The sequence below is a fragment of the Ochotona princeps genome, chromosome X, assembly GCF_030435755.1.
Source record: "Ochotona princeps isolate mOchPri1 chromosome X, mOchPri1.hap1, whole genome shotgun sequence".
Taxonomy (NCBI): domain Eukaryota; kingdom Metazoa; phylum Chordata; class Mammalia; order Lagomorpha; family Ochotonidae; genus Ochotona; species Ochotona princeps.
The window spans coordinates 12346751-12371213 of record NC_080865.1 but is presented as its reverse complement, the minus strand read 5'-3'; the positions used below and the strand labels follow the sequence as shown (position 1 = coordinate 12371213).

At 41.0% G+C, this 24463-nt stretch overlaps 1 protein-coding gene across 1 annotated transcript in view; it reads left to right on the top strand.

The window, feature by feature from the left end:
- Positions 1 to 936: 936 nt before the first annotated feature.
- The window catches only part of LOC101517490 (amine oxidase [flavin-containing] A), a 53935-nt gene continuing 30408 nt past the window's right edge, over positions 937 to 24463 (top strand). The window contains exons 1-3 of the mRNA XM_012927779.2: positions 937 to 2412; positions 13298 to 13392; positions 16699 to 16836. Of these exons, the coding sequence (XP_012783233.2) occupies positions 1101 to 2412; positions 13298 to 13392; positions 16699 to 16836 (1545 nt within the window). The 5' untranslated portion in view covers positions 937 to 1100. The remainder of the gene's footprint in view (positions 2413 to 13297; positions 13393 to 16698; positions 16837 to 24463) is intronic.

Sequence of the window (24463 nt, the reverse complement as noted above, 5' to 3'; positions counted from 1 at the left end):
GCCAGACTACTGTTGTAGCCCTCTGGGGCATCTAAAGAGTGAACCAGCGGATAGAATCTCTCACCGCCACCCTCTCCCGCACCGCTGTCATGTAACTGCCTTTCAAATAAATACGCAAACTTTTAATATACGCACTGGACGTCCCTTTCATCGAAAGAACGTGAAAATACTTGTTTGACTTTCCTTGACGTTCACTTAAACTTTTTTTTCTTTTCGAAAAGCAGAGTGACAGAGATAAGGAGGGGGTGTTACACCGGCTATTTCACCTCCCACTTCCCCCCCTCCTGAAGAAGTCGCTTAGCCCGTGAGGAAGCCGGGAGCTCAGAATTCATCCGGGTCCACTTTCCCGCTGCTTTCTCAGGTGCATTGTGGGGAATGGAATCTAAGTAGAGAAGCCGGGACTCGAACCCGCGCCAAAACGGGGGGCCGGGAGGGATGGTTTAACCCGATAAACCACAGCGCCGACCCCTCGACTTTCATTTTTACACCGTAATTTCACATAATCTGTGACAACTAAAGCATTTTTCTGGCTTACTTGCTTGGTTTAGCCCGAAAAAAACCCCGTGAAGCAACACGTCTTTCCGAGTTTAAGCTCCTCCCCCTCTCCCTGGGGAGGACGTACGGCTACGCAGATCTCGCCGAGCGTGCGTGAGGTCGCAGATGGACCAGACCATGTAGAGCATATGGGGTCACGATATTGCCCTCTGGGTTCATTTTATTCAAATGCGTCTTACATACGCCCAGTCAGTCTATGCTCCTTTTAGTTAAATCGTTAGAATTAATGAATCTGGTTGAAACCCTGCAGGCCCACACCTACATCCACGTCCTTACGCTTGCCGGTTCACAGGGCGCCCCCCTGAAGTGGTATCGCCTAATCTCCAACGGTCAAATTTCCAGAGCGCGCGCCGCCCGCCAAAGGAGAAGGCGGAGCGTTGGCCGCGACAACGCCTCGTGGCGCTCTCCGCCCTCCAGTGGGCCGGGCGCTTCTGGGCGGGTCTTCGAGACTACAGGCCCAGCCCTGGGTCTGAGAGGCGAGCTCGGTTGGGGCAGGTTGTAAGGGGGCGGAACACCTACGGCGGCAGTCCGTCCAATTTAGAACCATGAGCGCTCCCAGTCAGTCAGCTTCTCCCGGGGGCGGGGGCAGGGGCAGAGGCAGGGCCAGAATCAGGGAAGGCGGCGGGGTTGGCAGGAGGGAGCGAGAGGTTGTCATTGCTACCGAAACTGGGATTTCACCTGTCCCGGTGCCCAGTACAAGCGACGAAACGGGCCAGCCCTCCACTTCCGATTCGTCCGAGTATAGTATCCGTTCTGAGTGGCAGACACTTTCGCTACCGCCGTTCGTTTCCTCAGAGTCGAGTTCGTCCTCACGGGACCCGGCCGACTCGTGGAGCTCTGGCGTGTCCGCCCATCTCAGCAGCAGTATTAGCCGGGCTACTGATTCCGACACTAGGATTGGCCGTTGGGGGTTTACTGTCCTCAACCCGAGGAATCGGATCTTAGAGCCCGCCACTCACTTGGAGGTTTCGGAGGGGGCTGCTCCTCCCACTAACCCGAACACCGACATTTTGGGCTTACCGGTAGCACAAACTATCGTTCCGCTTTCTGATTCTGTTATGTCAATTCAAGGATCCTCACAGCCCTCTTTACTGAGCAGCCCCCCTAGTTTGGGTGATTTGCATTCAGAAGCTATTGATGAAGGGCCAGTGCCCGGTTCCCAGGGAGGGTTGATAGAAGAGCCCATCCCGGCTTCAGAGCCCAGTTATCGCTGGTTATCGGAGCCAGAGCTTCCCACAGAGAATCACCCCTCACCAGCATCTGTACCACCCACTGCGACAGCACGTAACAGACCCCGAGGGCAGGGATTCCACAATCCCCCGGCGCCTGGTTATCCGTGGGTGTCAGTGTTAGGGCCCCCTCTTCCCAGATACTTTTCCCAACTGTCTGTGCAAGGGCCCCGTGTACCCCATAACACCCCTCATGGGTCTGGTCAGCACTCGATGACCAGCCGGGATTCGATGGAACAACCTTCACGTAATTTCCCGTCTCAGATATCGATCCCAGTGCCTACTGTACCGTATAACACCCCACGGGCATCTTTGCAAGGGCCGAACACCTTCCCAGCACCGGGCTGCAACCGCCTATCTCTAGAAGGCTCGGCTCCGCCCCCCGGCGCTCCCTGGGTGTTAGCACGTGGATCTGCCCCGCCCGCGGTGGCCGGCCCCCACTGGGTATTATTAAGAAGGCCGACTCCACCTTCGTGCTGCCCCCGGGTGTCCGCAGAAAGGTCTGCCCCACCCTTGCCAGTGCCGGCTCAGATACCCACGCCCCAGGAGAGCCTGCAGCCCAGAATGGCGAATCAAGAGAAGGCGATCCACATGTTCGACGTAGTGGTGATCGGAGGCGGTATATCAGGTCAGTGTGAATTTAGTGGTAGCCTGAAGGAAGAGCCCTGGCTGGCCTGGGATGGGGGACTCGCAGCAGCGCTGTGATTTGGGGAGGGGGGATCTTTCTGTTGCCCTAGATTAGGCTCAGATCCTGCAAGGTGGGAGAGGGGAATTTGGACCAGTCCTGTGGGTGATGTGCTCTGGGGGTGACAAGGACAGTTAGTGCTTCTATTAAATGCCAATATGTAATTTCGCTTTTGCTATGCAGTTACATTTAGCGTTTTGTGTGAATCCTGCAGTTTTGTGAGGTGGGAGCCAAATGCACGGCTGCTTCCCCAAAACCAAGCGGCTGGGGTCTGGGAGAGTTTCGTTCACTCTGCTGAGGTCAAATTGCCTAGCTGGCAAGTGGCTGACGCCTTTCTCTCCCATTCAAGACCCATACTCCCAGTTCCCGAGGTCTCACTGATTTCACAGCCCTTGTCCTAAGCAGAAACCTCAGCATAGGATTTCTGTAGCATTGAGCAGTAGTAGTAGCAATACAACTTCAATCCTGCACGGCTCTAAGCACTTCTCCTCAGAGGATTCAGTAGATGAGGAGCAAGGAGGCAGAAGCCTTCAGGAAAAGTTACAATTCAACAAAGACAACAACAACAAAAAGGCAGGGGTGGGGGAGGGGCCGGCTCTTAGTTTTAAGAACTTGCTGGTCCTGTTAAAGGGGTGTCAGGAAAGTGTAGGATATTCATTGCCCACAAGTAATTCCTTTATGAAGCAGGTGCCCAAGGTAGCTCTGGGAATGCCCTGATGTGTTCTTTGATGAAGAACTCCCACTTGCCTGAATTTTGCCTGGTGCTCCTGGCTTGGGTTTGTGGCTGACCAAATGAGTGCTGCATGAGACTTTGTTTCTCATCGGCGTTGATACCTTAAACTATCATGCGTGTTGTCAGAATTGGTAAGATATTTGAAATGTCAAAATTGTGTTTCAACCCCTAGCTATCATCTTACTCTGACCTGTCCCGCTGCCCTCTGAAATCTTAAACATTTCGGAGAGATTCCTAAATGAGCAGATTTAGAAAGAGGGACAAGAAGGTGGAAGAATGAATGGCGCCAACAGTAGCCATTGTTACATTTATGGGAGAGGGAAATGAAGTGTGAAGTTTAATTTGGTGCAAAAAAATTAATAAATTCTTGTATATAAGTCTTCAAAAAGTCCATGGAAACTGAGCATTATAAAAAGGCTCTGCTTCCCATCCTGATCATCTGTGTAAATATCAGCAAAAATTTAAATTTAAATTTAAAAAAAGCTCTGCTATATTTTAAGATTGATTTATACCAAAATAAGCTTATATTTTTATGCTATTTTTCCACAAACTTTTTGAAATCCCTTTGTATAGCCCCTGCAAGGAGACTGTGAACATGCTTACAGAATTAATTATAGGTGCAGATAGCTTTTGACTTGTTTTGTTCAGGATAAACAGTCAATCAGCAGAGAAAAGATGGGCCTGGAGTGTTGCTTTGACAACTGCAGCCCGTGTCAGGGAAAACGTGTCTCTGGCGGGTCATCAGAAGAAGAAAGCAGAGCCTAGTGTGAATAGTAAAAAAAAAAAAAAAAGAAGCATTTCATTTTTTTCCTTCATTTATTCTTTCATCATTCATTTATTTAGGCTACACTTGTTGAGTGACTGTGAAGAAGTGGACTGGTGTTTCCAGAAAGCCTGGGCTTCCCAGGCAAGCCTCCTAGAAGCAGTGTGATTATTGATCATTGGGGAGTAAATACGATTGTAATGTGTTGTATAAATTCATTATGAGTTATGCCTTCCCTCCCATTTCCATACCATCTGTATTCCACAATAAATTCAGAGTATTTGGGGGGGGTGGGGAAGATTTGATTCTTGTTTTTTTCTTGGTATGTCTCCAGGAACACCTAAAGAGCGTTTTGTCTTTTATTTTTTTGTCTCCCTTATGATGTGCTCTTTTGACCACTTACTTGGTTGGTAGCAGAGGCAGATTTAGCATGCAGCTGATGGGCTTCATACCTGATGGCCTTTCAAACTGCAGGTCCCTTTTGATTCTTATTCAAAGTAAATAGCTGAATATTGAATATTATATTCACAATTTTGCTCTCCCGTGTCTTCCAAAGGGCAACCAAATTATATAAGCTTCAGATTTTACAAAATCTGAGTCTGATCATGATCCCTATTGTTCATTCATCTTACTTTCAAAGAAGTAAGATTTTCAAGAAGTAAGGTAGAGATAAGAGAGTATAAAAAAGACATACAAGATAAGAAAGATCTGAAGAGCCCAGAAATGGAGTCATGAGGTATCAGCTAGGCATGAGTAGTACTTAACTTCAGCACATAGCTTGGTTCCAAGGAAGGATGGGAGTTGCCCCCTATCTATGCCTCTGGTGATCCTGGTAGCTATTTGTAGTGACCCTGGTATGCCACATCTGTGCAAGATTTTTGTGCCTATGTGCAAGTTGTGAATGGTTTGACTACACAGTGAAAGACACTTGAAACAATGCTGACTTAGGATGGTCACAGTTGAGTAGAACCCATCCTTGTTATTTGTACTGAAATTCTGAGTGTTATATAGACAGAGTTCTTAGTATCCAAACAGGACCTAAGCAACCGAGTCACCTCAGGTTTTGATCCACAGGCTGGGCTGTACTTAAAGAATTGAGAGCAGTAACTGTCCAGAAATCAGGTTGCCTGGAACCTGCAAGGGTTGACTTTGTCATCATCCAGAAAAGCCATTTTGTAAGAGAATAACTGATGTTCTGGGTTCTGACAATTAAGTTCATACAATACTACCATTTCTCTTTTTGCTGAAATATATTACCCATAAGCATAACTTCTGCTAGTACTGTTTGAAACACTTTAACCCAGAATTTAGCAGAGTGTACTGTATGGTTTTATGGTGATTCAGAAAAGCTTCCATTTTTAAAATTCCATTAAAAATTTTTGGTACCTTAGTTTTATAACTATTCTGAGGTTTGGTATGTCCAGTATGTCCTGTGAATTAGTTTTGAGCCTTTTAGGACAATTCTTTTCCCTATTTTGTATTTTATATTTGGTACTATTTCCCTCAAAAATAAACTGGAATACTTACTGAAATTTTTTATGCTGACAAGAAATAGAATTATTTGGGTTCTTTTTTTTATCTTCATGGTTGAATGAACTTTCGAGTTTATCTGGCAATTAACAAGTAATTTTAGCACTTATAAAGTCAATAATTATTAATTTGAATTTATGCATAATTTTCAGTTAATGTGGAAAAATGTATTTAACAGTAGATCTTAGTATAATTGAGTGATTCACAGACACTAATGATGGAGGAATAGAAACGTGGAAGGTCATTATTATTTAACATTGAGTCTTACAGTCTTTACGCAGTTGTGACATAGAAATAATTTTAACATATGAAAAATCTTATGATATTTACATTAAGATATACTTGGAAAATGTGAGGTTGTATTGTAATTTTATATTACTCACAGGGGCTTCCAAGAGTACCTAACCCTGTGATTTAGAAAGTATTAGACACTCAGTAAGTAGCTGCGTGGTTATATGTGGTTACTCTTGAAAGTTCATGGGACACATGTATTATGAACAAAATTATGTATGGATTTCCAAAAATTTTTGCACCAAAAAAAGTAACTTCTAGTTTTACTTTTCCAGGAACTTTTTAAAGTGCCCTCATGGTTGCATGTAGGAGATTAATTTCATGATGATAAGATTGTTTTCATTTTTAGTTTGAGTGATCGAGAACTACTTTCCAAGTTGTAAGGCCAAAGTAAAGTCTCATTTAATAAAAATGTTTGATTGATTAGGTAAGAGTGTCAATAAGAACTTAAAAACTGCTTGATAAGCTTTGAGAGTTAATTACATATTAACCATGTGTAATAGTCACAGAATTGCCACCTGAAAAAATTTGAAAGGCCTGAGCTGGAAGCTTGGAAAATCTAGTTAACTACCCAATGCCACGATAGTTTTGGTGACATAACTTGACCTTGGAACTCTAAACTATTAACTTCTAGGACAGTACGTTAAGTTCTAGTTCACTGGATTTGTTCTATAGCTTTATCTATGTATCTGGAGTAAAACTTATTGCTTTAATTTGAGGCATGTGGCTTTACAACCTTGTAACTGTTGTGTAACAGTAATTTATACATTGGAATATCAGGACACTAGATCATGGAAAATTAACAGATGAGTTTATTTTGATGAAAATAATGCTGAAATCCATGTGTACAAGGGGCATTTTAGAAATTCTTGAAAAAGTGCTCTATGAAAAGCTATGCATAAATTTCAGATTTCTTTGGAATAAAACTTACCTTTTAATTCTATGATCTATTAACTGTTTGAAGTTTGCTCATAGGTTACATGCATGTTATTTCTTTGTGAAATTTTAATTTTAAATTATAAATATTTTAATATTTATGTGAAGTATAATTAGTATATTTATAGTTTGAATGTAATATGCTTTATGTATTATCAAAGTAGTTTTCCAAGATCAGTATGTAAATGTTTTGCATATTCAAATGAATTCATTCTTATCAAACATGCATTTCTGATTTAATCTGCAATTGTTGTAGCTTATTAGATCATTGGTCATTGAAAGAATTTGACAACATTCAGATTCATGTGAAACAGGAAAAATTTGGTCTGAGAATATTCTCCCATTTATCTGTCAGCCTATTTATCTAGGAATTACTTGTGTGAGTCATTGGATCCCCCTCAACCTCATCTGTTAGATCTCAGTCAAATCAAAGGTGTGCAATAAATGCTGTATAAAATTGCCATATGAAACATAAATGATTGGTGATTTAGACTTGGATTCCCTCCCCAAGATATCTCATAATATGTATGTAAATATTATAAAATCTCTAAAACATTGAAATCTGAAACATTTCTGGTCCCAAGTATTTTGAGTAAAATTTTCAGCTTGTGCTTGATATTGGTTCAGAAGTCCAGAGGTGGCACTGACAAGGAAGCAGTTAATTCTATCTCGAAGAAATTACAGGTAAAGGATTTTGGAGAGGAAGTAATACTTAGCCAAAGTGTTGACTTACGGATAAATTCTGAAACACAAAAAAGATGGCTTGGAAGGTGACCATTTCCAGGTTAAATTAGTTAATTGTGAGCTGTGATTTCAGTTAAAGACATTCTGCTTATATGCCTACTTGCATCTGTTCATTTATTTACTCAGTTGTCAAGTGAATATTTGTTAATTGAATGCTCATGATGTGCCTTAAGTGAAAATGTGAATTTTGCTTTCTGCTTTTGTGCTTCGGGAATATTGCTTCAAAAATGTCAATATGAGCTTTTATTGTCCTTGGAGTGTTCAGTCCAAGAGTGCAAATGTGCAGTTACATAAGATTTATGTTAGCCAGAGACCACTTAACTGAATAGTAGAGAATTAACTTAAGAAATATATTATGCAATGTATTCTATACCTGTCCCTAGGTGGTAGTGAATGGTAAATAGGAAAAAATGTCACTTTTTGGAATAAAGAGGATTTATTATCATGAGTGACAATGCATAAGCCATAGCTATAGCAAAGCTTGGCTCTGATGCTCTCAGATACTTCTGTAGGCATTGTTTTACTAGGACTCTGTTATAGGAATTTATTACCATATCTATTTGTACAATCTTATAAGGAATGAAGCCAGCTTTCCCAAAATTTGGTTTGAGGTATAATTTCTGTTGTTAGTTTTAATGGCAAAGAGTGCAGAAATGCTGATTTAAATGGGTTTCTTTACTGTAGGACTTTTCAAGGCCTTGATTATGGTAATGCACACCAAGCATTTCTGGAGGGGAAAATTAGCATTAGTTGTCTCAATTTCCATAAACTTTCCTCCCATAGCATCTTGTTTGAGGACTAACATTTCATAAAACATTGTCAGAAGTGTTGCTCCAAACCATAATCCATCCTAGTGTACAGAATAAGATAGCAGTGTGAGGGTCCCTGTTGTGCTTCAAGTTTCAGTGAAAGAATGGCCCAAATAATGGATTAAGAGGTAATTGCGTTCTCTAACGTGGCTGAGATCCGTTTATGTAAAGTGAAGATGAATGCTGGGCAATAATCAAATAAATTAGGACTGTCTAGACAACCAGTCTGTTGAATTCAGGGCAAATTGAAGTTAATTGTTAGCTTTCATCTATTTATCATTTGAAATGGCCCTTTCTTTTTAGCTCATTAAAGGGACTAGGAGATTTGACCTTTTCTAAAGCAGAAAATTGTTTCTTTGAGAGGAAGCACAAAATGCAGAGAGATGAGAGGGTAGAGATGAGATGTTACAGTTGTATGTATCAGTAACAAGTTTGTATGCATGTTGCGAGTCTGTTTTCTTCTGCCAGAAGTGCAATACTGGCCTGAAGATGAGAGAATATGCTAGTGCTATTTAGAACCTGCTGGCTTATTTAGGTGTGAAGATCAAAATGGCCTGTCACCTTAACCTTGTCAATATTTCTTAGTTGTCTGAGATAAACATAATTTAAAGGGCATCAGCAACTTACCTTGTTGCTCTCATCCATCAGCATAGTTTTCTTCACTGTATGACTCTTGTACTAGTTGCAGCAAGCATATGGGCACCTATGATATAGCAAGCTCTGTTCTAGGAGTGGAAGGATATATGACCCATTCCTATTTTTCTAGGAATTCATAACATATGCCAAGGTCATTTAGGCATCATGAACCTAATATGTCTGAAATAGGACACTTGCTGTTACTTCATAACTAATTTTTCCTTTTGCTATTTTTTTTAGCAAATAGCACCTCCATTTACCTATATTCTCAGATCAGACATCTTTTAGCCATTTTCCACTCCTCTTTTTTGTCGTATACCATATCCATTCTATTTTTTAAAGATTTATTTTATTTTTATTGCAAAGTCAGATACACAGAGAGGAGGAGAGACAGAGAAGATCTTCCGTCCGATGATTCACTCCCCAAGTGACTGCAACAGCTGGTGCTGCTCCGATCCAAAGCAAGGAGCCAGGAACTTCCTCCAGGTCTCCCACACAGGTGCAGGGTCCCAAGGCTTAGGGCCGTTCTCGACTGCTTTCCCAGGCCACAAGCAGGGAGCTGGATGGGAGTGGAGCAGCCGGGATTAGAACCGGCGCCCATATGGGATGCTGGCGTGTTCAAGGCGAGGACTTTAGCAGCTATGCCACCACCCCAGGCCTCCTACCATATCCATTCTAATGGCAAGTCCTATTGGTTTACCTTCAAAATATGCCCTCAACCTGACCACTTCTCACTAGTATAGCAACAGGCATCCCCCAAGCCTCTGTGTTCTTTTTCTGTTAGCCAAGTCACCATGATCTCTTGGCCAGAGATCTGCCTGTTAACTAGACCCCACACTTCCTTCTTTTTTGTTTCTTTACAGTCTATTTTCCTCACAATAAACAGGATGGTCCTTTAAGAAGTTAAAGTGGGATGAATCAGTCTCCTACTTAAAAAACTCCTGCCATATAGTCCCCAAAAATCTAGCTTTATACTCTGCAATGCAGTGAACTTAATCTGATATTTATCTTATTGAACAGTGCTGAGATAATTTTATGTACACCAGAAGAAAGTATTTTTCTGCACAACACCCATTGGGAAATGCTAAAAATCAGTACTAAAGAACTATTGCTTAAGGAAGACACTAAAGTTACAGATATGTGAATCAGGAATAGCAATTATAATACAAGGGAATTTAAGGATTGAAGTAAATCCATGAGCCTTAGAAAAAGGACATTATTGGTGACCTTAATGCTGCTGATGATAGCTCATACTAATGGAACATTTACCATGCATGAATCACTTGGCTGAGTAATCACATATGTTACCTTGTTTAATCTCACATCAATCAGCAAGGCAGAGCTGTTATCATTTCCTCTTACAGATGCAAAAACAGCTTAAGGAAACTTTTCTAAGATAATCACCAATTAAATAGCGAAGTATGATTCCAAAGTGTGCTAGCTCCGTAGCAGGAGCTCTTCAGCATAAAGTAGTTGTCTCTCGGTATTTACTGGTTTCTCATTCACAGACTCAACCAACTGCGGATTGAAAATATTCATACAAACTGTAGCTGTGTTGATACTCTTTTTTTTTAAGATTTATTATTATTGGAAAGCTGGATATACAGAGAGGAGAGACAGAGAGGAAGATCTTCCATCCGATGTTTCACTCCCCAAGGGAGCTACAACAGGCCGATGCACGCCAATCCGATGCCGGGAACCAGGAACCCCTCCAGGTCTCCCACACGGGTACAGGGTCCCAAAGCTTTGGGCCGTCCTCGACTGCTTTCCCAGGCCACAAGCAGGGAGCTGGATGGGAAGTGGAGCTGCCGGGATTAGAACCGGCGCCCATATGGGATCCCGGGGCGTTCAAGGCAAGGACTTTAGCCGCTAGGCCACGCCGCCGGGCCCTGATACTCTTTTAATCATGGTTCCCTGAACAGTAGAGCATACCAACTCTTTATGTAACATCTACATTGTATTAGGGTGTTTAAGTAATCTAGGAATGATTTAAAGTTGTTGTGCATAGGTTCTTTGCAAATGCTAAGCCGTTTTATAAGAGATAATTAACCACTTATGAATTTTGGTATCCTAGTGGGGGTGGTTTCCCGGAACCAATCTCCTGCGAATACTGAGACAAGGAACAACCGTACTAGGGTGATCAAATGGGAGCCTGTCCCAGTCACGTTTTCTTTTCAGTTCATTACAAGATTTTTGTTTTGTTTTCCTGGGAATGTTCTTCAATTGGATGTGTGCCACTGCATCAAGGCACAGGAACTGTAAAGGGTGGCACCAGTGAATCAAAAGAAATTGATGTTTTTCCTATGACATGGTATTTTTGGTATGGTTCTTTGGCCTAATGGCTAAGATACTAGTTGGGATATCCATATCCTATACAGCAATATCTGGGTTCAAGTCCCAATTCCACTCCAAATTGCAGCTTTCTGTTAATATGCAATCTAGAAGGCAGCAGATGACAACTTTTGGTGTGTTGTTACTATCCACATGGGAGACCTGGCTTGAATTCTCATCTCCTGACTTTGGTCTTGGCTCAGTCTGGGCCATTGCAGACATTTAGGGAGTGAGCCAGCATAGAGGAGATCTCTGTCTCTTGGCAAAGTAGAAAAAGCAGCAGTAAGTGTGCAAATCATGTTCCACTATGATAGGATGCCCAAAATTTATATCCAGGGAGTGAACGATCGTTTCTTTGAAGGCCTCATCACAGACATTACTGACACCCAACGGTACTATCTGAGTGAAATAATTTTGTAGACCATTTATCTGGGGACAGTAGCCATCTCAGGATTTTGGAAGCTCTCTGGGAACACAGTTTTCATGAGCAGAGGCTAAGGAGCTGGAACTTGATTTGAGGTTGCTATGGCAACAGTGCTCTGCCTGTGTAAACCGCTCCTCAGGTTTTCCTAATCGAAGTAACTATAACTAGGACTAACACAGCTGAAACTCGTCAAATAAGGTGTGTATTTTTAGCAGATTTGCTTTGCTTTTTAACCTCACCTTTTCAGCAAATCCATTAACCAAATCTTTTATTTGCTTGTTTCTGTAAAATCCAATTGATAGAAAAGAGAGAATTCAGGAGAGGAGAGGAATTGTGTTGTTTTAAATGCATCCTCCCTAATGCAGTGTAATTAAAGAGTTACCTGTGTCATACCTGAGTTACTACTTTTCTGTGTTCCATTTTTTTTGCATTCCCTAATAAAAGCAAGCACACTCTAGAGAAGTGGCTTAGTCCAAGTCTGAGTCAGGAAAAGACAAGACTGAGGAATCTTTTAGTTCCAGAAAGTAACAAAGTGATCAGATATGCACACACACACACAGATTTAACAAAGGGCGATTGTCAAAGGGACACAAAAGCAGCTGAAATAGCTCCCAATGACCAAAGATGAAGCAATGTGAGCCACAAAATACTTTAGTACCAAATTATATCCCAAAGTGTCAAGTAAATTGTGAATTCATACTGATATAAATGGTTGAGTAATATGAAAAAGAGACAACTCTCCAGTGCAAAAGAATTCCAAATAGTTTATATAGATTTTGTACCTTCAAATAGGTAGCACCCTAGCTTCCTACTCCCCAGATGTATGCTAAAGAGAGCCTTCCATCCAGCCAGCTCAGTATGGAAGGTGAGTGGAGAGTTAACTTCATAGTGGGGAGACATGAGGAACAGGTTCTCCGCTAGGTAATCAGGTCAAGGTCAACATCATCGATAAATAACGTTGCTAGCACACACCCTTGGTACAATGTTGCACTAGAAGATTTTTCCAACTTTCCTGCTATTACTACTTTGGGTTTAAAATATTCTGTCTTTTATTAAGGCTTTTATTTTCATGTTAAAACTTGTTTTCAGCTTTGAGCCAATGAATTAGATGTAAAGCATGATTCCTGCCTGTTGGCAACTGAGAAAGTAGTAGGGAAAAAGGTCTATAAAGCTTGTGATCCAGAATGGTACAAGACTTTGAGATTGAATAAAAAGCCGATATGCATAGTGAGTGCTAGGTTGAAAATGAAAAGTTGTTAAGAAAGTATGCTCTTAGGTTCATAAGAACAGGATTTCTGGAACAGAGGCATTATAGGGGTTGCTTCAGGGCTCAAAAGGCTGTATTTGAGATTTGATTTTACCAGACAATAAGATACACATTTTAAAATTTTTTGTAGTTTATATATGTCAACCACCTTAAAATACAAAATAAATAAATAAGTCATTTTGGAATCCTTTATGATAAAAAATGAAATTGATACCTGTTGATTAGTGTGGTTGGAATCTATTAGAAAGAAAGCAGAATAAATGGATTATATGTGATGCCTTGCATTAATTTTATGTGTAAACCTGTCTAAATCTTAGATATTTAGTGTTTAGATGTTAATCTGGTTCTATTATTTTCCCTTTAGGTTTGGCAGCTGCCAAACTCTTATCTGAGTATGATATTAATGTCTTGGTGTTGGAAGCCCGGGACAGGGTTGGAGGAAGAACATACACTGTGAGGGTAAGTGATTTTGGTACTTATATATTAGGATTTCAGAAACTTCGTGGAAAATGCATAATATGAAAAAGCTATATATGGATTACATTTTTGTACTCCCTCAGATATAGTCTGTTGGAAAGGTTATTGGTCTGAGAGTGAGGAGACTGGGATCCTGCCTATCATGCTATCTCAGATAAGTCCTGCTAACATACTACATCTCCAGTTTTTCCTCTGACAATAAGACGAAATCTAAATGTCCTCCAAGAATCTCCCTTCCATCTTCAATTTCTAATTGAAGACAGCATTCAGTTATGTGAAAACAGGCTTGCCTGTTATGCCTATATGCCTTTGTTAGATATGATTCTTCTGTCATTTTCTGAAAAATATTCCATCATTTTGGAGATTGTTGTGAAGTTGTTGCTTAGCTATACTTTTTTTTAGTCTCAAACCTCTTGCCTATTAAATAAAAACATCAGTCATGTTACAGATTTTCAGTTAAGAATGAATTTCTTTGTTTAACGGAAATGAGAATTCCAACATAGTTGTCCCTATCTATGATTTTGGCCCAGGCTGCTTTAGCATATTACATCATTAATATATGTCAGCACTACATGGGCACTGTTATTTTGTATTTGGCATGATATTATAATACCAGAGAGTATATGAGAAATAAATCTTGGGAGTTAGAGCTTAGCATTTATGAAGGTTGAGTGATGAGATTAGACCAATAGAATGTTTCTATTTTGTACAGAAGCTTTCTGTAAAATACCTTCATGTAAAAGTAGTCATTTTACTTTTTAGTCTTTAATTTATTTGAAGAGGAGAGGGATTTTGAGAGAGAGAGAGAGAGAGAGAGAGAGAGAGAGAGAGAGAGAGAGATCTATTTGCTGGCTCATTTCCCAAATGCTCTCAATAGCTAGGGCTGGACCAGGCGAGAGCCTGGAGTCCAGAGCTCCAGCCAGGTGCATCCCAAGCAGAGTTTTAAGTGCCATGCCAAATGCCTGCCCTTTAAAGAGCATGTCAGTATTCTAAAGATGTAATGTTTGAAAAACTCCCAAGAGTCCTCTTGCTGTCTTAGTTAAAGCTTGGAAATTTCTTGGCATCCAGTTTTGTTCTTTGATCTTCAAATAGATGGTTTCACTGATGGTTAGTGACGGGGAATATAAGAAGTTTGAGGGACTGATCAAAGAAGTCAGAGAAGCACTTTATTTGTGCTATTTTGGCAGAATGGGCACTGTTAATTTCCTATTGAAATACATAAAAGTCTGAATAAGGTCTCCTGTTCTAATGTGACAGGGAAGTCACATCCAGAATTCAGCACCTACTCCCTGTTTTCGGCTGGTACCATCTGGTGGGAAAAACCATCATCTCTGCCAGATTGCTGGCACCAGCTGACTAATTTCCCTACCTTTATTCATCCTTCCACCCCAGAATCTATCCTTAGGCATAGAGAATGAAGCTTTGAAAGTCAAACTTTGCTCTTCTCTGCCTTAAACCTTCCAAAAGTTTCTCTTTTTGTTCATAGTACAAACCAGTGTCTTTGCAATCCCTGTGAAGTTTTATCTGACTGGGCACCTAATAGTCTCTCTAACCTTATCTCTGGTTCTCCCTTCCTTGCCTATTTTTGTTGTATCCACATTGGCTTCCTTGTTATTTCTTTTTTTAAGATTTATTTATTTTTATTGGAAATACAGAATTACAGAGAGAAGGCAAGACAGAGAGAAAGATCTTCTGTCCACTGGTTCACTCCACAGGTGGCTGGAATGACTGGAGCTGAGCTGATCTGAAGCCAGGAACCAGGAGCTTCTTCTGTGTCTCCCATGTGGATGTAGGGTCCCAAGGGTTTGGGCCATCCTCTACTTCTTTCTCAGGTCACAAGCAGGGAGCTGGATGTGAAGTGGAGCAGCTGGGACTCAAACCGGAACCCATATGGGATCCTGGTGTATGCAAAGCAAGGGTTTAGCTACTAGGCCACCTTGCTAGCCACGCTTGTTGTTTCTTCAATGTAGTGTGCACATTTCTATGTTTAAGTCTCTGTGCTAGCTCTTTCTTCTGTCAGGAATGCTTTTTTCCTGGAGGTAACAAATGAGACAGGTTGTATAAAGGACTTACTAGACAAACTGTAATACACAGAAACACATACACGACTTTCAAAGCAGCAGATAGGTAGAGCTTCGACAAGATAGCAAAGATTCTCTGGAACAACATTGGAATGGATTGACCTACTTTTCTGTAGATGGTAAGGTAGAACTGTCAGCCACTGAAGAAGCTGCTGGCAGACTGATTCTTACAAAGCTGAGTTTACATAAGATCAAGTCGAGCCCAGCAAAGTGTTTGTGCATGGCAGGACAGGGAGGTGTTGGTCAACTCCTTGCTCGGACTAACAGAGTTGCAAAGACTAGACCACATGTACATTTCAATGGAGCTTCGAATCATGCCAGGTGTTAAAGATGGAATAGTTATGTAGTACTATTAGTGTCACAGAGGCTGGGCAGAAGTAAGCATAAATTTTCTTTGTCATCTCTTAGGATTCAAATTACTTTTTCAATTTTTTTCAAGTGTAATGAATTACACACAACAAAAAAATAATCAGGCAAGCAAGGATAAAAGAAAATACACGTGAGAACTAGTACAAGCCATAGTGTAGACGTAGACCATTAAGAAGCTATCACAAAAACAAAGAGGAATTATAGCTCAGCAATGTTGTATTTTTAAATTAAATCATTGGTAAATATTGAAGGGCCTAAAAACATGAAAAACTATATTTAACAGGGGAAAGTAAATAATTTTAGTCTAATAGAGCTTGCATTATGCATAAATAATTTAGTAGGCATATGAGTATTTTAGTACCTTTTCTGTCCTCTGTTATGAATTCTTTCTTGGAATTATTTTAAAATAGTGCCAAGAGCCCATCATGATGGGCTGACTTAAAATTTCATCTAGTGAAAATCAGAGTACAAAACAAGGTAAATTTCAGGGTAGCTTCTCCAGCAGTAACCCCAGAGAAGAGTACACATAGTAACTTAGATGTTTTGAAAAGAATCTAGACCGGCAGGATATACTGCAGTGTTCCTAATTATTCATTATGTTGCTGAATGGGCCTCCCTGTTAGCTCTGATGAAAATGCCTTATGAAGAGTGACAACAGGGCTGTGCTCCAGTTCTTGAATGGAGGAGAAGTTATGGCTGTTTTCAATAGCATTTTCTAAGAGAGATATACAGACTACTTAAATGTGAAAGATCAATGGAGTTCATTTTTCGTGAGATATAAAGGCATTTTTCTCTCAGGTTTTAAGTGCACTTCTGATCCCTTTATTTCTTTGTGCAGAATGAACAAGTCAATTATGTGGATGTTGGTGGAGCTTATGTGGGACCGACTCAGAACAGAATCTTACGCTTATCCAAAGAACTGGGCATAGAAACATACAAAGTGAACATCAGTGAGCGTCTTGTTCAATATGTCAAGGTAAGCCTGACTTTTCATGCAAATGACCAATGACGGAGCATTTTGTTTGAGAAAATATCTGATTTTACTTGTTTTGTTTTGTTTTTATTCAAAACATAGCAATAGACTTCTTGGCCTTAAAATTGTATTCTATCTATCTTTTTCTTTTTCAAAAAGCCCTAAGGACTCCTGAAATCATGGTGGGAGAGCATACTTCATCCCCCACCGTGGTCCTCACAGCCTCCCTACTGGAATAGGCATGGGAGGCTCTTAACTTCCTCCTGATGCAGCCAAAGGGCACAGGAGAGGGAAATTTATAATACATATGCACATGAATACATGTACAAACCCCTAGCCCTAAGCAACCCCTGAGCCCTGAGTCACCTTGGAGGCTACTCTAAGTCCCCAAGGAACGCAATCATTTGAGGCTACTTCCTTTAGCTTTTGAAGTAGTTATTCAGCCTCATTCTTACCTAACATGTCTTTAACACTTTGTTTATTTCCTCTGTACCAGGCTTTGACTCTTGGGAAGTCTAATAATTTGTGCAGCTTCCTACTGTTTAAACAAAAGACTGTTTAAACTCTAGCTGCTGACATCCACCCAAGAACTAGCAGCTGTTGCCAGTGTCATTTTTTTTCTTACTGAAACCAAACAAGGAGCAAGTGGCTGGAGTCTGAAAACTTGCCTTGAGAAATCAAGTTTCCAGTCTGACACTGCAGCCCACTTCCTGCCATTAGTATTACTAGAGCAGGGATCATTTATTTATTCTAACATCAGGATTTCCACAGCAGTGATCACATCACTTCTCAGCAGACACTTATCTCCACCTCACTTAGCCTCAGGCAAACACTGTGGGTCTGCAAGCTGTAGAGCTTTGAGAATGTCCCTGCAGTTAAGAATAATTTTGTTTTGATTTGGTTGACAAGAGGCAGAGAAATTGAAAGACACACAAACAGAAAAGACTTTTGTCTACTAGCTCCTCAAATACTTGCAAAACCTAGAACTGGGCCATTCTGAAGTCACGAGCCAGAAATTTGATCCAGATCTCCTATGTAGGTGACAGAAACCCAGGTACTTGGGTAACACACTCCAGGCCTCCCAGGGTCTGCATTAGCAAGAATTTGCACAAGAGCTGGAGCCTTGTATTGAATCCAGTTAGTGTGATCTGGGAAATGGCTGTCTTAACTGGCACCTTGACAGACAGGCTAAACACCTGCTGAGTTAACAATACTTGTATGCACAAAGGATGCCCATTTAGGAAATCAGAAATCTTGGCAAACTCTGATAGCCACATGATTTGGAATGTTTGGGAGAATCTGTCAGTGACACATGTGAGAAAAGAAACCCGTATCCTTAGGAAAACTGTGGGTTCAGAGGTTAGGGAAGGAATGGGGAAAGTATAAATAATTGCACAAATGTTGGGCCTGGCGCAGTAGCCTATCAGCTAAAGTCCTCGTCTTACAAACACCAGGATCCTATATGGGCGCCGGTTCTAACCCTGGCATCCCTGCTTCCCACCCAACTCCCTGCTTGTGGCCTGAGAAAGCAGTTGACGACAGGCCAAAGCCTTGGGAACCCCTTGTACCTACGTAAGAGATGCGGAAGAAGCTCCTGGCTCTTGTCTTCAGATCAGCTCAGCTCTGTTCACTGCGGCTGCTTGGGGCATGATTCAATGTACAGAAGATCTTCCTTTCTCTCTCCTCCTCTCAATGTATCTGACTTTCCAATAAAAATAAATAAATAGTTTTAAAAATTATACAAATGTTTAGGATCATTGGCATCACTAGTCCATGGTCAAAAAGGAAAACTATTAGTAAATAAGAAGTGTAAAAGTGATAGCAGCTAACATTTATTGAGCCCTTTTACGTTATTTACATTTAATATGAGGAGGGAGGCCAAATGCTTTTCTAACTATTAAATTATTTTGTAAATTCACTAGCCTTAAAAAATTCACTAGCCTTCCAGGTGGAAGGGAATTGAGAGTTATGATTCTCCTGGAATCTTGGCAACTCATGCATATAATCTCTTTCTCCTGAAGAATCAGGTACTTAGGTATTTCTGTTTACCTAGAGGCTGCAAAAAAAAAAAAAAAAACAACCCAGCAACAACTAAGCTCTTTCTGTGCATGAAGTCATTATGCCCACCCTGCTAGACAGGTGAGAAAGCTGAAGTTCAAAGAAGTAAGCGACATGACAAGGCAATAAAACTACTACCTGCCTACTAACCTTTGATTGCATGCTTTTCATTATCCCAATACAGTTGTCTCTTGGTAACCTTCAGGGATTGCTTCTGGGACACTCCCCTGCCTGTTGCCACCATTGATACACGATATAAAAATCCACAGGTGTTCGAGTTCCTTATGTGGCGTAGTATTTGCATAGACCTTGTTCACATCCTCTTGCATACTTTACATCACATCATCTCTAAACTGTTCAGTAAACCTAATGCATATAATGTAAATGCCAAGTAAATGTTTACTGTACTGTTTAGGGGATTATGACAAGGAATAAATTACATACGCAATTTCTTTGAACCATGGTTGGTTGAATATGTGGGTGCAGAACCCGTGAATGCACAGCACCAACTATTTCTGATCCAGAAAATAAAGTTGAGTTCTTTTAAAAATTACTATTTTCTTTTTAATATTATTTTCGTCTTTGAGAGGAAGGCATTCCCATGTGTGCCTCTGATTAGGGTGGGGAGGGTTGGGGTATGGAGGAAGTTGGGTGGGACACATGCTTCAGTTTTTTCCTCCTGTGTGAAGTTGAGAGTTCTTAACAGAGTGTGCTGTGCCTCCAGTATTTGACAGAACATACGGCTGTTGTAAAGCATCTCACCATCCACTTCACTCAAATGTGTGTCACACATTGAGTAGGTGCAGTTATTGAAAGACTACTGTCTCTGCTAGTTACATGTTGTATTAAGTACATATTTTAAAACTGGGGAAAACTGCACTATAGGTATGTCCTCAAACTAGGTATCTGCATATCTCCCCCCTCTACCCACACTAAAACACGATGCCAAGGTAAGATTTTAACTTTTCTAATTCAGCTCCTCATCATTCTTGATGAAGGTAAGATTAAAATAAGAAAGTGCTGTTTCAAAATTTTTGCTTTACCTGAAAGTTATTAACAAATCATAGCCTGCTGTGCAGTTTTTATGATCTTACACGCTAATTATCTTTAGTGACGTTTGGGGCTTTCTAATATCTGTCTAATTTTCTGAACTTTGCAAGGAGTCCTGCTTCTAGAGCTCCAGGTATGACCTTTCTGCTTAAAGAGTGGCTGCTGCAGTAGAGGATGGTCTCATGGGAAGACCCCAGGAAATGCTATATAGTACATTGGATGAGTAATTAAGTAGCAAGAATGTAAAGGGAGTGCTGAGTCACTTTCATTGTTGCTGCTGTTTAGTGCTTCTTTAAGGCTGGTTCACCACTGTCCCTAAAGCCTGTTCCTACTAAGAAGCACAGCCTCAGCTTTCTGGAGGTGGGAGCTGCTCAACTTCTACTATACTTTTCTCTACAAAACTGTAGATGTGGCTGTTACTTACATAACCTGGTAGAAAAAGGCATCTTGTTAGGACACTGGACTTGATAGCCTGAGGCTGCTTTCAATCATATAATTATTAACTTTAGGTGGTTTGCTATCACATAGCCATGCACATTAGCATAAGAGTTACAGTTTTTTAAGGATTTATTTTATTTGAAAGGCACATTCACAAAAAGAAGAGAAACAGAGAGATCTTCCATCCACCAGCCCACTCCCAAAATGACCACAATGGGCAGAGCTTGGTTGATCTGAACGCAGGAGTCTGGGGCTTCTTTTGGGTCTCTCACATGGATTCAGGGGCCCAAGAAGTTAAGCTGACTTTGGCCACTTTCCCAGGCCACCAGCAGGGAGCCAGATTGGAACTGGAATAGCTGGTACTTGAACCCATATACGATACTGGCACTGCAAATGGAGGCTTAACTTACTACGCCATACCAGTCCCTAGATGAGGTTTTCATTACTGAACTTGTAGTGTGTGTCAGTTTTGGTGATAAGACTCATGCTTTACTTTTACTTCGCACAACAAATAGCAGACATTAAAATTGTAGCCTCAATAGTCTATCTCTGAAGGTCAGCATCATCCCCATAGTAATGATAGGGATGGCTCTTCTTTATTGAACTCTGTTCCAGACCCTGTGCCAGGATTGTCATCCTTATCAGGATCCTCAGTTAGGACCTGTAGCACCATGTCATAGCTCAGTCAAATAAACATGTCAAGTGAGTAAATTTAGGTCAAGGTGTTTGGATTTTTTCCATGTAGTCTCTTACTGTGCCAAAGTGTCAAGAACTGTGGACTCCAGGAGGCTCCAGTAGAGTTTGTGCTTGTCCTGGGCTTCTGTGGCAGCTCTCTTCCCCACATGCAGCACCGGCAATCATTTTGGTGTATTCTTTGTCTTGGAAGCCTGAAAGAGCAGTATAATCACCTGCTATGATACAAGAATAGTAGTCGGTATAGTGGGTATTTTTATGAAGATCGTGAAACTGTAAACAGAGAAAGCTATATGAGGGATAAACAGGAAGATGCTCAGTCTGTTATTCCAAATAAGATTGTTCATGAAGCCATTTCTAGTGAAAAATCACTCTATTTATTTAAATGCATCTGAGTTCTCACTATTCTCTTCAGTTCTAGTGGAAAAAATGAACTTTTCCCGACATGTTAATGTATGCAGTTAATAATGCAAATTGTCTTTCCCACACTCTGCATTGCCACAATCTAATACAATGTGTTCATTTCTGTAAATAACACTGAAATGAAGTGAGCAAATCACAGAAAGGTTGTCATTGTCAAGATAATCCAAGCCACATTCTTTATGATCCAGATTTCTTCAGTTCTTGAATCTGCCCATTGTGCAACCTGAAAGAATGTCAAAATTATTTCTTATGTCAGCGGTCTGTAGTGCATGTAGCTTCAACCCACACAAGGATGACTTTTAGTATTTGCCAAATAACTATTCTTTATGTTTGGTAAAAATTGATTTACAGTATGAGTTTTGATATGACAATGTGCAGATCCAAGTGCAAGCATCTTAGCCGAGCACTGGGGATAGCATATTTTTTTTTAAAGATTTATTTATTTTATTACAAAGTCAGATATACAGAGAGGAGGAGAGACAGAGAGGAAGATCTTCCGTCCAATGATTCACTCCCCAAGGGAGCTGCAACGGGCCGATGCGCGCCGATCCGAAGCCGGGAAACAGGAACCTGCTCCAGGTCTCCCACGCGGGTGCAGCGTCCCAAAGCATTGGGCCGTCCTCGACTGCTTTCCCAAGCCACAAGCAGGGAGCTGGATGGGAAGTGGAGCTGCCGGGATTAGAACCGGCGCCCATATGGGATCCCGGGGCTTTCAAGGCAAGGACTTTAGCCGCTAGGCCATGCCGCCGGGCCCGGGATAGCATATTTTTTAGTGGTGCTTTCCCCACCTTCTTCCTTCCCAAGGAGACTATGCCTATCTAATTCGTTCATCGAAGGTTCACATCATTATTTTAAACTCATCTATCAGTTCAATAAATATTTACTTTGAACCAGATGTTCCAGGCTACAGATCCAATGGTAAACAAAAGGTGGGCAGATGGAATTAAATAGAGTGGGAGAAGTGTGGCATTCCGCTTGTGACCCTAAGCTAGCAAGCTTTCTGTCCCATTTCATTCCACCCCAAAGATTTTCAACCCTTATTCTTAAGAATAAGAGGGATGCAGAGGGATGCTTAGGGATGCAGACTCATCATACCTCCCATAGCTACTTGCTACTGATTTAGGGGTATGGGGCTTGCCTATCTTGGGTTAAGAAATCTCCTAATGTCATCTAATGGATTAATCTCACAAGTCCAAGAATTTCCAGTGAGTGCCAGTAGCTGTGTCCCCTGCATCATCCTTATTATACTGAGAAGTTGTTGGCTTCTGATAGACAATTGTATTAATAAACATGAGCAAAATTGGAAGGAAACAAGTTGCAGGTGGAGTACTCTTTGAGAAGGGAAGATCACATTTTATTATTTCCCAAATGCTGGATGATGATAGATTGTCCTTGTGTGCATTGTAAAACCATCTAGCTTGAGCATAGAGATTGTTAATGTCCATTTCAGTGAACAGACTACTGTTAGAGTAGAGGTTACAGATCCTTGTTCTATAGGTTTACATATTCTCAGGCCTGTCAGTTGTCCATGCTTGAACTTAGGACAGAGTGTCCACAGACTTGGGTACTTGCTGTAAAGTTGGACTGAAAAGTAAGCCAAATTACCTAAAGCAAAGGTTTTTGCTTGTTTGTTTGTTTTTTACTAGCTTCATATGGCATACCAGTGTCTTGTAATATTATATTAGAACATAGGTGGTCTTAACATACAACATGTGTGCCAAGACCAGGGCACACGTGTGTTCATGCGTGCACGCGCGCGCACACACACACACACACACACACTTACTCTGGTCCCAGAGATCAGAGATCCTGATGCATCTGAGGCCAACAGGACATCAAAGCACAGATTGCTTGCTGATGCCAAGATCCATCTGTGGGCGCCCTCCTCAGCCTGGTGTATGCACTGCAGGTGCAGCTTAGGACTCTGGCAATGCTACTAACTTTGGCCCCTGGTTTGCCAACAGCCTGGCATGTACACATTGGGTGCAGCCTGGAGCCCAGGCAGCACCAGCTTCAGCCCCTGTTCTACCATTTTTCATTATTATTATTTCAAAGGCAGATAGAGAGAGACAGAGAAAAAGTCTTGCATCTTCTGGTTGCCTCTGCAAGTGCCAGCAACAAACAGGGCTGGGAAGATAAACCAGGATCTGGGAACTTAGTCTAAGGTCTCCCACATGGGTATAAGGGACCCAAGTATCTGAACAATCGCCCGCTACCTCCCAGGGAGCACATTAGTAGGAAATTGAAAGCAGAGCTAGGACTGTAACCTAGGTCTTCTGATGAGATGTAGATGTCCCAGGTGGCATTTTAACCACTGCACCAAATGCCTATCCCTAAATTCTGATTCTTATGCAATAAATTCCTGACCCATTTATACAGTGTAAAAGTTTTTATGAATATTGTGAGTTTGAAATGATTTTTTGAGACTATATCCTATGACATGGATATAAATAGTATTGTTTTGAATCTAAAAGGTAGATTTTTAAAAGATCCCAGCTATATCTGTTTAAAAATATTTTCTATAAATTCTTGCTCTTTGGATAGTGGATATGGAACTGGTCCTGAATCCCCTATTAGATTAATTACTAACTAAGATTTGTCTTTGAGTTGTGGAGACCTTTTGTAAATTTTTACAGTGCCAGTTCTTGCAGAGGAAGGGGAATTGCTTGATTCCTTTTTATGCTTTCCTTGGATTTTCCTAATCTAGATCATAATACAGGTAGTGTTAGGGATGTGGAAAGGGGGCACTTAGCTAGGAATGGAGCAAGACATTTCGCAACAGCTACTTTGAAAATAAATTAACATTCTCACTTTCTTGTTTTTCACATCTTCTGTAAATAAAACTTTAAACTATAAATATTATGCCACATATTCTTTTTTAGAGAATGATGCGATATTTACTTTAAAAATACGTAAGCTCTCCAGATAGTAACAGTTCAGTAAGCAGTTTTTCCTGCTGTTGATCCTG